At 43.9% G+C, this 13,784-nt stretch overlaps 1 protein-coding gene across 14 annotated transcripts in view; it reads right to left on the reverse strand.

Annotated features, from left to right (window-relative positions):
• EPHA6 (EPH receptor A6) overlaps positions 1 to 13,784 on the reverse strand; it is a 1,277,595-nt gene that overhangs the window by 1,168,484 nt on the left and 95,327 nt on the right. For 4 of the 14 annotated variants that reach the window (XM_068270642.1, XM_068270647.1, XM_068270645.1 and 1 more), the window contains exon 1: positions 10,393 to 11,950. The exons of the other annotated variants lie outside the window; for them this stretch is intronic. In XM_068270642.1, coding sequence (XP_068126743.1) covers positions 10,393 to 10,495 — 103 coding nt within the window. In that variant the 5' untranslated portion in view covers positions 10,496 to 11,950. Of the gene's footprint in view, positions 1 to 10,392; positions 11,951 to 13,784 lie in introns of those variants that run through there. 14 annotated transcript variants of the gene reach the window in all.

The following is a 13,784-nucleotide window of genomic DNA, read 5'->3' on the forward strand; positions in this document are numbered from 1 at the left end:
CCCTTTTCTGAACCAGCTTTTCATGCCCACTCAGCATTAACCCATCCTATTCAAGAAGTCCTGTGTCATTGTTGAGCGCAATAAGATTTCACTCTGTGTAAGGTGGCACACAAAGTACATTACTGGGACAAAGAAATAAGAAGAGTATGTAATGGTTTCTTTTACTGGTTATGTCACTGTTAGCTCCTTCATATTGACCTGAATTCACTAAGCATTACCGCATTCAGTAACTCAGAAAACAGCTGATTTTACCGATCACCTTACCAAATGCCAATTCACTAAACCTATTACCGCACTGAAAAGTAAAATTACCGACTAGTGAAATAAATTACTGACTTGTGTGGTAAATACCTCAAGAAATGTCAAGCAATTGCAAGTCACAAAGATTAGAGCATTTGATACAACCAGTAAAAGTGTCCGGTATTTACCTCCAGCTCTGACCAGCCGGAAACTCACTCTGGCCCAGTGCACACCGGGCGGATCCGCCAGCCGAATCCGCCTGAAAATCCGCGTGGCTAATGTATAGGGATGCTCATTCGGATTCTGCGTAAATGCAATTTCCGAAATTCCGATCGGAAATTGCATTTCCGCATCGGAATGCGGAAATCGGCAATGCAAGTGCGGTAGGCGGATTTCCGCCGGAAATTGCGGAAATTCCACCCGACTTTAACATCGATTTTCTCAAAAACTATAAGGTATTTTTGAAAACTTTTTTTTGCATCTTATTCACAAGATTCAGTTTATTAAACCCTAAAAATTTGGTGTTTCTAGGACTTAAGGGGGCTTTTCTATTAACCGCTAAAGTCGGCGGATTTTTACTGTAATTTAAAATGTAGAAAATCTGCATCTGCTTATTTTCTGCATTTTACAGTACAGTAAAAATCCGCCGACTTTAACGGTTAATAGCAAAGCTAAGTTGTAGAAATACCAAATTTTCAGAGTTTATTAAACAGAATCTTCTCAACAAATTGCAAAAAAAAGTTTTCAAAAAGACCTTATAGTTTTTGAGAAAATTGGTGTTAAAGTCGGGCGGAATTTCCGCGATTTCCGGCGGAAATTCCGCATAGGAATGCGGAAATTGGTAGCAGAAAGCCCGAATCGGTAATTTGGCAATGGCGGAATGCGGATTTACCGCGGAATCAGAAATTGGCATTCCGACCATCCCTACTAATGTATCTCTATGGGCTGGTGCACACCGGCGGTTTGAGGTTTTTACCAAGCCGAAAACGTGCCTCTTGCTGCACGTTTGCGGTTTGCTTAAAACCTCAAACCGCCGGTGTGCACCAGCCCATAGAGATACATTAGCCACGCGGATGCTGATGCGGATGCGGCCGGTGAACACCCGGTGGATCGCATCAAGATCCGCCTGGTGTGCACTGGGACTAAACTCTGTCATCCGCAACCAAAACCGCTAGCATTTTGTGGATCTGCCAGCGGTTTTGGTGTGCACTAGGCCTCTCTCCATGCGGTATCATACTGACAGATGTAGCACACAGCCAATGGGAAGAGCCAGGCAGCCAATAGGGAGAGCCAGGCAGCCAATAGGGAAGACCACACAGCCCTGCTTCTCACTCGATTTGGACAGATACTCTGGAGGGCGGGACTTCAAAACAGCAGAAGAGGAAATCTACATTTTTAAAAGGCTTTTCTGTATCCATTTAGGAGTGCATATCTATATATTGGTATACAGAAGAGCTCCCTCTGGTGGCTGCAGCACATCTAAAGGGATGCACAGGACAGAAAAACCATGCACACCACTTGTGGGAAGACTCACAGCTTTCTGCCTGACCTGCTCCACAGCTCCTGAGACTTACAGGACAGGGCTTAGTGAGTTGATGCCCCAGAACCCCAGAACCTACCAAGGACAGCTATAGTGTCAGAAAGGTTTATTTAGAGTAAGGAATTTGCTTGTTTAAGCGGACCTGAACTCAGAACTTCCTCTCTACTCTAAAAGATAAGCAACAGCATAAAAACCTTTAGAGAAAAAACACGTATTTGTTACAGCTGATACAAATCCTACAAAAAAAATCTGCAGTGTGTCTACTACCTGCTTTCATGGAAGCAGACATAGGGCTAACATCCTGTGTTTATAAATTAGCTGCTCTGCTGAGATTCCTGAGCTGACACAGCTGAGAGACCAAATTACACTTGTGATTAGACACAGGTGAGGGGGAATTATACAGGATAAACTCTCTAAATACACGCAGGGTGCATTTATCTATGTACCGTATTCCTTCTGTCCTATACAAGAGTTCAGGGCCACTTTCATTACTACTATGCAATGCACATATAGAGGTGTTCATTACCAGCATAGCAATTCAAAGCTAATAAGATAGATGAAGGAGGGGTCCAGGGGCCCCAAGGCTGTCGCAATCTCTGCACCCCTTATTTCTATGCAACTGGACCTAACCGAGACGGAAGCAGCAGATTTGGGCGCATGAGACAAAAAGGGCGCCCCATTCACTCCCATTATAAATATCGTTTAATGGGCGGCGAACAGGAAAAAAAGGGCGCCGGAGATTTTTAATGTTTTATAACTGTGCTTTTGATGATTTACGTTTAGAAAATGAGCCCGTGACCAATAACGTTTATAAAAATACTAAACATATTTATCCTATTTAATTAAAACATTATTTAACATTTTAACCCTTACGGTTTGTAAAGCATTATTATTCACAAAATAAAGCGATCAGTACGTAACGTAAATTGCAATATATTTTTTACAATCACTATTTGTAAAACATTTCTAAAACATTATTATCCACCCAAAAAAATATTAATTTTTTTTTAATTTACATTTTTTATTTATTAATGTTTGTAAAACATTATTATCCATAGGGGGTCTTAGGTTTAGGCACCACCAGGAGGGGTCTTAGGTTTAGGCACCACCAGGGGGGTCTTAGGTTTAGGCACCACCAGGGGGGTCTTAGGTTTAGGCACCACCAGGGGGGGGTCTTAGGCACCCCCAGGGGGGTCTTAGGTTTAGGCACCACCAGGGGGGTCTTAAAGAGAGTCTGAAGCGAGAATAAATCTCGCTTCAGACCTCATAAATAGCAGGGGCATGTGTGCCCCTGCTAAAACGCCGCTATAGCGCGGCTTAACGGGGGTCTCTCACCCCCAAATCCCCCTCGATACACCGGGGGAGCGCTTCCTGGTTGGGGCAGGGCTAACCGCCGCAGCCCTGCCCCACGCGCGTCTGTCAGCGCGTATCTCCGCCTCTCCCCCGCCCCTCTCAGTCTTCCTTCACTGAGAGGGGCGGGGGAGAGGCGGCGATGCGCCGCTGACAGACGCGACTGGAGGCAGGGCTGCAGCCGTTAGCCCTGCCTCCAGGAAGAGACAGCCAGCGACTTTTTCTACGACACACTTTTGCGGGGGGTGGGTTGGGGGTGAAGGGACCCCCGTTTAGCCGCGGGATAGCGGCGTTTTAGCAGGGGCACACGTGCCCCTGCTATTTATGAGCTCTGAAGCGAGATTTATTCTCGCTTCAGAGTCTCTTTAAGTTTAGGCACCACCAGGGGGTCTAGGGGTTAGGGATAGGTACAGGGAGGGCTTTGGGGTGGTTAGCTTTAGGCACCACCAGGGGGTCTTAGGTTTAGGCACCACCAGGGGGGTCTTAGGTTTAGGCACCCCCAGGGGGGTCTTAGGTTTAGGCACCACCAGGGGGGTCTTAGGTTTAGGCACCCCCAGGGGGTCTAGGGGTTAGGGATAGGTACAGGGAGGGCTTTGGGGTGGTTAGTTTTAGGCACCACCAGGGGGTCTTAGGTTTAGGCACCACCAGGGGGGTCTTAGGTTTAGGCACCACCAGGGGGTCTAGGGGTTAGGGATAGGTACAGGGAGGGTTCTGTGTGAGAGTAGGGTTAGGTATAGTTTTAGTACACTTTTAATAATACTAACCAACAGTTATTATGAATGTACTTATATTAATATCATTGTTATAAACAATATTTTCACATTTTATTATAATAATAAATGATAAATCAAGATTATTCATAACAATATATAATTATAATGTTTAAACAAATAATACTGTTTTTTTAACAAACGTAATTATAAATTTCAGTTTAGAAACAGGGAAGAATAACGTTTTAAGAATTGCCAATTTCATACACATTATTTAATGATTTATAAATTGTTAAAACGCTATTTGTAAACGAAATTCTACACAATATTTTTATAAACGATAATACTGCTTATCGTTTACACCACGCGCCCTTTTTTCCCGACGCCCTTTTTTGATGTAAGCACCGAGACAGCCCAAGTTATTATTCAGCTAAACAAGTTATGTGCTGTTAATGTTCTTGACATACCGTACAAACTCCTGTTTACTGAACAAAATAAAAGTAACTTAAGGTGCTCACTGTCAAATTTCTAGCGAAAAATCGTTTGAGCGATCAGAAATTCTGATCGGATTGGTTGTAAATAATCTCTGTTGGTGGACATAATTGATTATGAACGAGTGAAAAAAATGTCGTCCGAATGAATTTTCGTCTAACCATAATTTGGATTTTCCTGTTGGTTGTGATAGATAGGAAGCAAAGATTGGTTCGTTGATGGTGTATGTGTTACAATATATGTGTTACAATATTTCACTTCCGATCAGTATTTCTGATCGCTCTAACGATTTTTCGCTAGAAATTGGATCATTAGTGGCCACCTTTAGTTGTGTTCCACAATGACAATAAAGTGCTTGAATTTGAACTTGACATACTCCTGTTTATGAAAAAAATTACCCTAACAAATCTCGTATTGAAGTATTGCATTCGGTAATGTTACAGTACGTGTTAAGTTTTGCCGTTTGTAGTGTTTTGCCTGATTGATTTACCATGGACGTCTTGTTGTGTGCATCAATACATCATTTTCTGGTGATGTTTGGAAATTATAGAGCATGTAATCCTTTCTTAATGGTATGTATTTGTAAAGAAATAACATTTCACGCTCTGCATGGGACAATAAACATAGCAGACAATGGATAGGTGTCAATCTTTTCAGGTAAATCGGGATGATAAATCTACCTATAATAGTGTCTGACTAATCTAGCCCTTGCCACGTTTACCAGTCCACTCTGTAGTATGGTCATGTATAATACCCATCATCCTCTCTGCCAAGCAATGATAAGGGCTGTAGTTTCATAGCAGAACTGTATGTAAAGGTTGGAGATAATAAAATCCCACAAAGATAGCAAAAGAACATTAATAACTGTAGTAATACTACTTTATGTAGTAATATTTTTTTATATACTCTATGCCTATGGATTTATTGGTTATAATATATTTCTATGTTTTCTATATTAATTTACATTTTAATTTAAAAAAATGGCTTAAAAGTCAATTGATTATGACAGCTTACTAAGTACACTCATGTAAAGAGATCAGTTTTGGGAATTCTGGGAAATATAAGAAAACAAAAAAGTCATTTCCAATTTCAACAAATAAATAACCTGTAGACATGGGACAAAGCAATAGTGGTACAGCAATCAAGAGGTCAAAAATAAATATATATATTGCTGTGCTACATTGGGGGGCTATGATTTTCGCATGCTGATTTGGTGGCTGAATTTTTGGTGTTACAGTATCTCATCACACAATGCAACATATGCCTAGCAGTACCCAAAACACTCACCTTAACACCCCTAACACTACTTTTTCTCTTACCCTATGCCTAACTCTAACCTTACCCTATGCCAGATCCTAACCACAACTTATGCCAAACTCTAGTCTTAACCTATACCCAACTCTAACCTTACTTTATTCCAATCCCTAACCTTACCATATGCCCAACTCTAACCTTACCCTATGCCAAACTCCAACCTTACACTATGCCCAACTCTAACCTTACCTTATGCCAGACACCTATACCACCTTACCCAATGCCAACTCAAACTTTACCCTATGCCCAACTCTAACCTTACCCTATGCTCAACCCTAACCTTACACTATGCCAAACTAACCTTACCCTATGCCCAATCCTAACCTTACCCTATACCAAACCCTAACCTTACCCTATACTTAACCCTAACCTTATCGAATGCCTAACTTTACCCTTACCCTATGCCTAACTCTAACCTTACCCTATGCCAAATTCTAACCTTACCCTATACCAAACCCTAACCTTACCCTATACTTAACCCTAACCTTATTGAATGCCTAACTCTAACCTTACCCTATGCCAAATCCTAACCTTACCCTATACCAAACCCTAACCTTACCCTATACCAAACCCTAACCTTACCCTATACTTAACCCTAACCTTATCGAATGCCTAACTCTAACCTTACCCTATGCCTAACTCTAAGCTTACTTTATGCCAACTCAAACCTTACCCTATGCCAAACCCTAACCTTACCCTATACTTAACCCTAACCTTATCAAATGCCTAACTCTAACCTTACCCTATGCCAAACCCTAACCTTACTCTATACCAAACCCTAACCTTACCCTATACTTAACCCTAACCTTATCGAATGCCTAACTCTAACCTTACCCTATGCCTAACTCTAAGCTTACTCTATGCCAACTCAAACCTTTCCTTATGCCAAACCCTAACCTTACCCTATACTTAACCCTAACCTTACCCTATACTTAACCCTAACCTTATCAAATGCCTAACTCTAACCTTACCTTATGCCAAACCCTAACCTTACCCTATACTTAACCCTAACCTTATCAAATGCCTAACTCTAACCTTACCCTATGCCAAACCCTAACCTTACCCTATACCAAACCCTAACCTTACCCTATACTTAACCCTAACCTTATCAAATGCCTAACTCTAACCTTACCCTATGCCTACCTCTAACCTTACCCTATGCCAAACCAACCCTTAAAATTCTTCAAAACACTCACTATCACTAACATTAACCCCAGGTTCACCCTAACTTTCCCAATTATCATATTGCTATTATCACTGGGCACTTATGTCAATATACATTCCATAATTAACAATATTCAACAACACACATTTGAAGACACACACACACACACACACACACACACACACATTGTCCTGTCACTTCAAAGCCCTAAGGTGCGTACACACATGCGACTATAGTCGTTTGTAACGATAGTTCCCTGATCTTTACCAACGACGATCGTTACAAAAAACGAACCACCGACTATTAAGGCAAACGACGAACGAGCCAAATCGCTACAAAAGAAAGTTCTGTCTCGGCGGATTTTAACCAACGACGATCGTTTGCAAAAGTAGTACATCGTTGGAAACGGTCGTTCGTACTAGGCTTGACATGCGCATTTCACTATTTCTCTGTGAAACTTCTCATTTTTATGCGCAGGCGCAATAGTTGCTTTACGTGATGTAACGTACTTTCTAACGATCAAATCGTTACACACCTTTTAAAACTATCTTTACTTAGGTCGTTCTTTCATCAATTAAAAGTTCGTTCATCGTTCTCAACGAACGATCGTTGTCGCATGTGTGTACGTAGCATTATAGTCTCACAGTGGTTTATTAAAGGAGAGCACAGCAAAAGTAAAGCTGTTGCCCACAGTTGCCTCAATCTGGTCTCATGACATAGATAATCTCTGATCTTTTCTTTCTACACTGCTATCCAATAATAGCGGCATGCACACACACTGTATACTCACATATATATACACTGTATACACATGAGCTGAATACACACACATACATACACACACACACACAATGTATAAAACACACACACACACACACACAATGTATAAACACACACACTGTATACTCACATATATACACTGTATACACACGAGCTGGATACACACACAGATTGTATAAATACACACACACACAATGTATAAATAAATACACACACACACACACACACACACACACACACACACACACACACACACACACACACACACACACACACTATGAGGGTTATTTAATAAATCAGCTGACCAAAGCAAAGAGAGGTGAAGTGTAAAGGTCTGTATTACCAATGGACAATTCTCATGTATTGGATTAAATAATTGAAGCATGCAAGGGTTTTATTTTGGTAAAGATAAAAATACACACAAAGCTTGCACACATGTGCACACACACGCACACACATATCCACATGCATACACATACACACACGCATACACATACACACGCATACACATACACATACATACACAAACACATACACGCACCGATTTATTTTATTTTTAACACATCTGAAAAAAAAAATCACAATTTTATGTGAACTAAAATGTGTACAAAGGTAGGTGATAATCCATTGCAGAGCAAGCCTGTTTATAAAAGGTCATATACACATTATGTAATATCAGCAAACCATATTGTACCCATTTATAGTCCACAATTTACCAACACACTGATCTGATGCAGTACAGAGATAGATAGATAGATAGATAGATAGATAGATAGATAGATAGATAGATAGATAGATAGATAGATAGATAGATAGATAAATTGGCTTCCCCCTAAAATTGGCCCTACACTACAATACATACACTACACGATACATACACAGACATATGACTAATGTAGGAATTAGATTGTGAGCCTCTCTGAGGGACAGTTAAGTGACAAGACAATTATCTCTGTACAGCGCTGCAGAGGATGTTAACTCTATATACAAAATACATAATAATAGATAGATAAACATTGACAATACACGCATAAAGACTACAGTGTATGCGGTACACCTGACTTTTACATGTAGCTTTACAGTATAGCCCTGAAAAACCGCTATTTCGATGGAGACTGGTGCCAACTCAGGTCAATCGCAAAGCAGCACTAATGTCTTAAACTAAAGCTTTTCTGCAACTCGTATGCATCCTAGTTGTCTTTGTATCCACCTGAGACTATAGAACTCATTGTTGCTGTGAGAACTTTACAAAGGAGAGACAGAAGCGGCCTGCTAGAGCCAGATATTAAGCTGGAAGAATGAAATGGCAAATCGTATCGAGTCCCTGAGCTTTGTACAGCCTAACCACAAGGTTGCAGCATATAGACCTAGAAAAGTCAATAATATTCATTGTATTCGGCTCCAACTGTGGCTAATAATTCAGCCCACTACGGGGACTACCACATACTTCAACACATTTCAACGCTGGCTAATACAATGAAATATCAGAAAGGTCTACTAGTATAACAGGGAATGTGAAACGTAAGCACAATAGCAATGTATTATGTAACTTACGCACATAGAGGTCTATGTGAACCTCTATGTGTTACTCTGTCTGCAGCCCGCAGCATTTAGCTGGGATTCAATCACGCTTTATCTGTTGACTCTGCAATTGGGGAGTCCAATTCCTTTTTAGGGTCCTTTCACGCTATGTCCGTTGTTTTGCATTGCATGGGGACAATATCATGGCATCACAACGCAGATGCAATGATACCAATGGGGCTATCCCATTGATTGCGTTACGTTGGGGTCTGTCGGGATATCAGACAAAAGATAATGTGTGCGGTTACAGTGCCAACTGAGGCATGTTTTCATTGTACTGTACGTAAGTGAATTTCGGGGGCTGTGGAATATCGGGCGCAGGAACAGTGCAGATTGTAGCATATTGGTAACTTTACAGACACTCTACTATTTAAAGTGTTAATTTTCGTTAGTAAAATATCAGTAATTGTTACCGATATTTTACTATAGCTAAACCTAACCCTACTCACACACAGGACCCTCCACTAATGATGCCTAACCCTAAGACCCCCCCTGGTGGTGCCTAACCCTAAGACCCCCCCTGGTGGTGCCTAACACTAAGACCCCCCCCTGTAGTGCCTAATCCCAAGACCCCCCCTGGTAGTGCCTAACCCTAAGACCTCCCCCTGTAGTGCCTAATCCCAAGACCCCCCCTGGTGGTGCCTAACCCTAAGACAGCGCCCCAACCCGCCACCCCCCCCCCCCCCAGTGCCTAATCCTAAAACCCCTACCGGTTTTAATAACCATCTGTCACCTGGTGCCTGAATCTTGAATACCCCCTTTATCAAAGGCTTAAAACAGTAAAAAACCCAGAAAAACTGATAATTTTTGGGCGCTGCCTGGTGCCCGTATCTCCCATTTGGCACTGGCTTGCCGATATTTTTAATTAAAGCCTATGGTGGCGCCCAATTTGTCCAGAAGCCGCATGCACCCGATTTGCCTGATACCGTGCTGTATGCCTCACTGTACTGTTAACGCACAATGCGACTTTTCGGTTTCGGATACTTTGCAATTGTCTAACAACCACATCCCAATGTAATTTTCACAGTGCGAAAGGAGCCTCAAAGTCATACTGTATTGGCATTTACTTCCAAAGTGAGCTAAGGAATTATCTAACCAGCTTGTATTAATAACAGATGGAAACTTTAGTAAACCTTTCTGATATAATAATGTAAAAATATTTACAGCGGCACAAAGATGCACTCATGACACACGGGTGCCAATCCCATTCTACTCCTTACCTTGGTTGTCAGAAAAGTGGCTGGAGTCCACCAAGAAGTTGGAGAACAGAGGAAGGAGGAAAAAGACCCTCAAAAGCCAAGTCCTCCTATCACACGACCCCATGTCTACCCACTCCCACTGAAGACTGCTCCGGCGCGCCGTCCTTCCGCTATATAGGGTTAACGATCCAGTACAATTCCAGTGGAAAGATCCGTGGGGGCGTGGCAGACACCTCAGCTCCAAAAGCGCAGGATAAGGTAGACTTCAAAGAACCTCGATTACCCACCCAAAATTGTGCAAAACAGCAACGTAGTTATAATCTTAACATTTCTGGACATGAATCGCCTTGCATCATCCTCCTTGGGAAGAACTGATTTTTTGTTTTATATGTGCATAAAAGGTACTATAAACTCATTTAGAGGTGATATCCAGGTTTATCTGCTAAACTGTTTATGCATAAGATTGCCAGTAGAGGTGACTGGTCAGCAAACTTTCAGACACTCCAAAATAATAGAAAAACATGTATGTCAAAGTTGCAAATTGTGCCTGGAAACAACATAGAATTGCTCCTTGGATTAATGATGAGATCCGGTCACCAAAGAGGGGTCCAACCAAATGACATAAAAAAATATCTTTACACTTGTATAGTGCAGCTATAGCGGATTAAGTAATGATCCAGTGCTAGAGAAGATGCTTAGAGTTGGTGGATCACCTACATTCTGGAACTGATAGATAATCTATGTACTGAAGATTTATGGGTCACCTACGTGGAGATGATAGGTCACCTGCCTACGGGAGATGATGGGTCAGCCAGATGTTTGTCCATCTAGTTATTGGAGATAATGGCTCGCCTAGATGTGGGCTGATCTAGAAGTTGCCAATTACGGTACCCAGCGACCCAAAAAAAGCTGCTGTAGATCCCCTAGATGGGCCACCTGTTACTGTGACAAGAAGCACTGTTGCTCATCTAGACGCCAGTACCATGCAGAGGTCTGTCTGGTTCCTGAGCCTGGGAACCCATCTGAGGTGCAATGTGATCATCTTCACGTTGTTCTGCAATGAACTGTTTGTTGGACTTAGTCGCTGAAAACCCTGAATCCCCCCTGGGGGAGGAGAAGGATGAGTGGTGCAAATGCACTGAGGTCTGAAAGACAAGTGCTAATCCCAACACAGACAGTGCACGAAGCACAGCATTGTTATGTGCCGTGTGTCCTGAAGGAACTCCACTGTGCAGACTCCTGCTTCCACCAGTGTTGCTGCTCTAAGAAGAGACCACCAGTCTAGTTGGCAGCCCTGGTTATTGGTTGTGCAATTCTGAGGTGGACTGGCTTCTTTTTTGTTGAGTGTGTGCTATACAAGTCTTGCTGAGTGCACAGACGGTGTGAGGTATTGGCTGAGGAGACCCAAGCTGTGCAAGATGCGCATCAGCGGAGGAGTGTTGCCCCTGCGGCTCAGCATTAGCGCCAGGTCGTCATCATCATCAGTCATCAGAAGTGCACCACCAGGTCCTGCTCCCTGGCTGTGCCTGAGCTCAGGGTGGCTGCAGATGCGAAGTTTGAAAGCTCCTAGCAGGACCCTCCCTTCCCATGACAGAGCCCCCATCCCCCTCTTCCCCCCATCAGCAGCAGGAGATCTCTCTCTCTCTCTTCTTTCCCAAATCCTCCAGTGAAAGTCAGCAGCAGGGAAATTCCATCTTTCTCTCTCTCCCCTACACTCCGGGGAATCGGTCCTCAAGGTTGCAGACAGGACATCTCATATTCCAGGCATGGAGCGCCCCTGCGTTGAAATAATAATATGAAGAAAAAAAACTTGCAGCTCCCTCTCCGTGAGACGTATTCAAGTTGACAAGTGCTCGCGAATGGCCATCTGGCATTAGAACGGATCGCCCTTTAAAGCTCCGGCTGGCGCGAGGTGCCTGGTTAACCCGTCACGCGCCAGCCTTGCGCCGGTTCCCCCTCCACAGCATAATTGGAATACCTCCGGTGCGCGGAGCAGATCGAGAGAATAGCAACAAATAGATCTGAATGGAGAGTCTTCACCGATGCCCTACGCTCCACCAGGAGTTAAAAGGAACAGAGGGAGACAGAGGTGCGCGGAGTCTTCTACAAAGCCGTGCAGATGTGCAAGCGGTGACTGGCTGGCTTCGTGTGGCTGGGCAATGTGCTGGAAGCAGTCAGCGAGAGGAGGAAGAGTTTAGGGGGGAGAAATCACACGGCTTCTCTGGAAAAGGGAAGCATTAGGAAGCCTCTTCTCATCTCAGGTCACCTGCAGTGCTGGGCGCTAGAGGGGGTTAGTCGGCGAGGCGTTATTACAACAGGGCAGAGCGTGGGAAAAGCAGGTGCCGTCTTCGCAGGCTGCATAGGTTCAAATGCACACAGGCAAAAAAGCAGAATTCACTTAAGAGCTACTCAGGGGGGATGCAGAGCGCGGCGGAGAGAGAGGGAGAGGGGGGAGCTTCTGTTAAAGGTGCAGACAGAATAACTGACAGCAACTGGTTCAGGGTAAAGCAGCCCTAATGCCGTACTGTGCGGTGTGCTGCGGGTTTGTCCATGCTCGCTGGGGGAGTGGGGAAAGAGGATGCTGGTTCACCCCCCTGAAGGCAGAGCAGTATTCAGCAAAGATCAGCAGCAGCATGTGGCGGCTGCCTGACTTCCTACATTAGTGGCGAGTGTCAGCCCAGTGTGTGTGCAGGCGGCTGACCCCCCCTAATGAGATCCTGGTTGTTAACTCTGTGTGTGCAGTCTAGCATGAGGCTGAGCTTTCAGCAGCTGCTGCAGTGGAGAGTCAGCTTCCAAGAGTCAGGAGGAGAGAAGGGAAGAGAGGGGATGTGTGTAACATAGTGCAGACAGGACAGCACAGGCATGTGTAAGTGAGCTGTGCAGAGAGGACAGGCATGTGTCAGTGAGCTGTGCACAGACAGGACAGCACAGACATGTGTCAGTGAGCTGTGCACAGACAGGACAGCACAGACATGTCTCAGTACAGACAGGACAGTACAGGCATGTGTCAGTGAGCTGTGCACAGACAGGACAGCACAGGCATGTGTAAGTGAGCTGTGCAGACAGAACAGGCATGTGTCAGTGAGCTGTGCACAGACAGGACAGCACAGGCATGTGTCAGTGAGCTGTGCACAGACAGGACAGCACAGGCATGTGTCAGTGAGCTGTGCACAGACAGGATAGCACAGGCATGTGTCAGTGATCTGTGCAATGACAGAACAGCACAGGCATGTGTCAGTGAGCTGTGCAGACAGGACAGGCATGTGTCAGTAAGCTTTGCACAGACAGGACAGAACAGGCATGTGTCAATGAGACAGGGCAGAACAGGCATGTGTCAGTGAGCTGTGCACAGACAGGACAGCACAGGCATGTGTAAGAGCTGTGCACAGACAGGACAGCACAGGCAGGAGTCA

Source organism: Hyperolius riggenbachi, chromosome 2, assembly GCF_040937935.1.
Source record: "Hyperolius riggenbachi isolate aHypRig1 chromosome 2, aHypRig1.pri, whole genome shotgun sequence".
NCBI lineage: Eukaryota > Metazoa > Chordata > Amphibia > Anura > Hyperoliidae > Hyperolius > Hyperolius riggenbachi.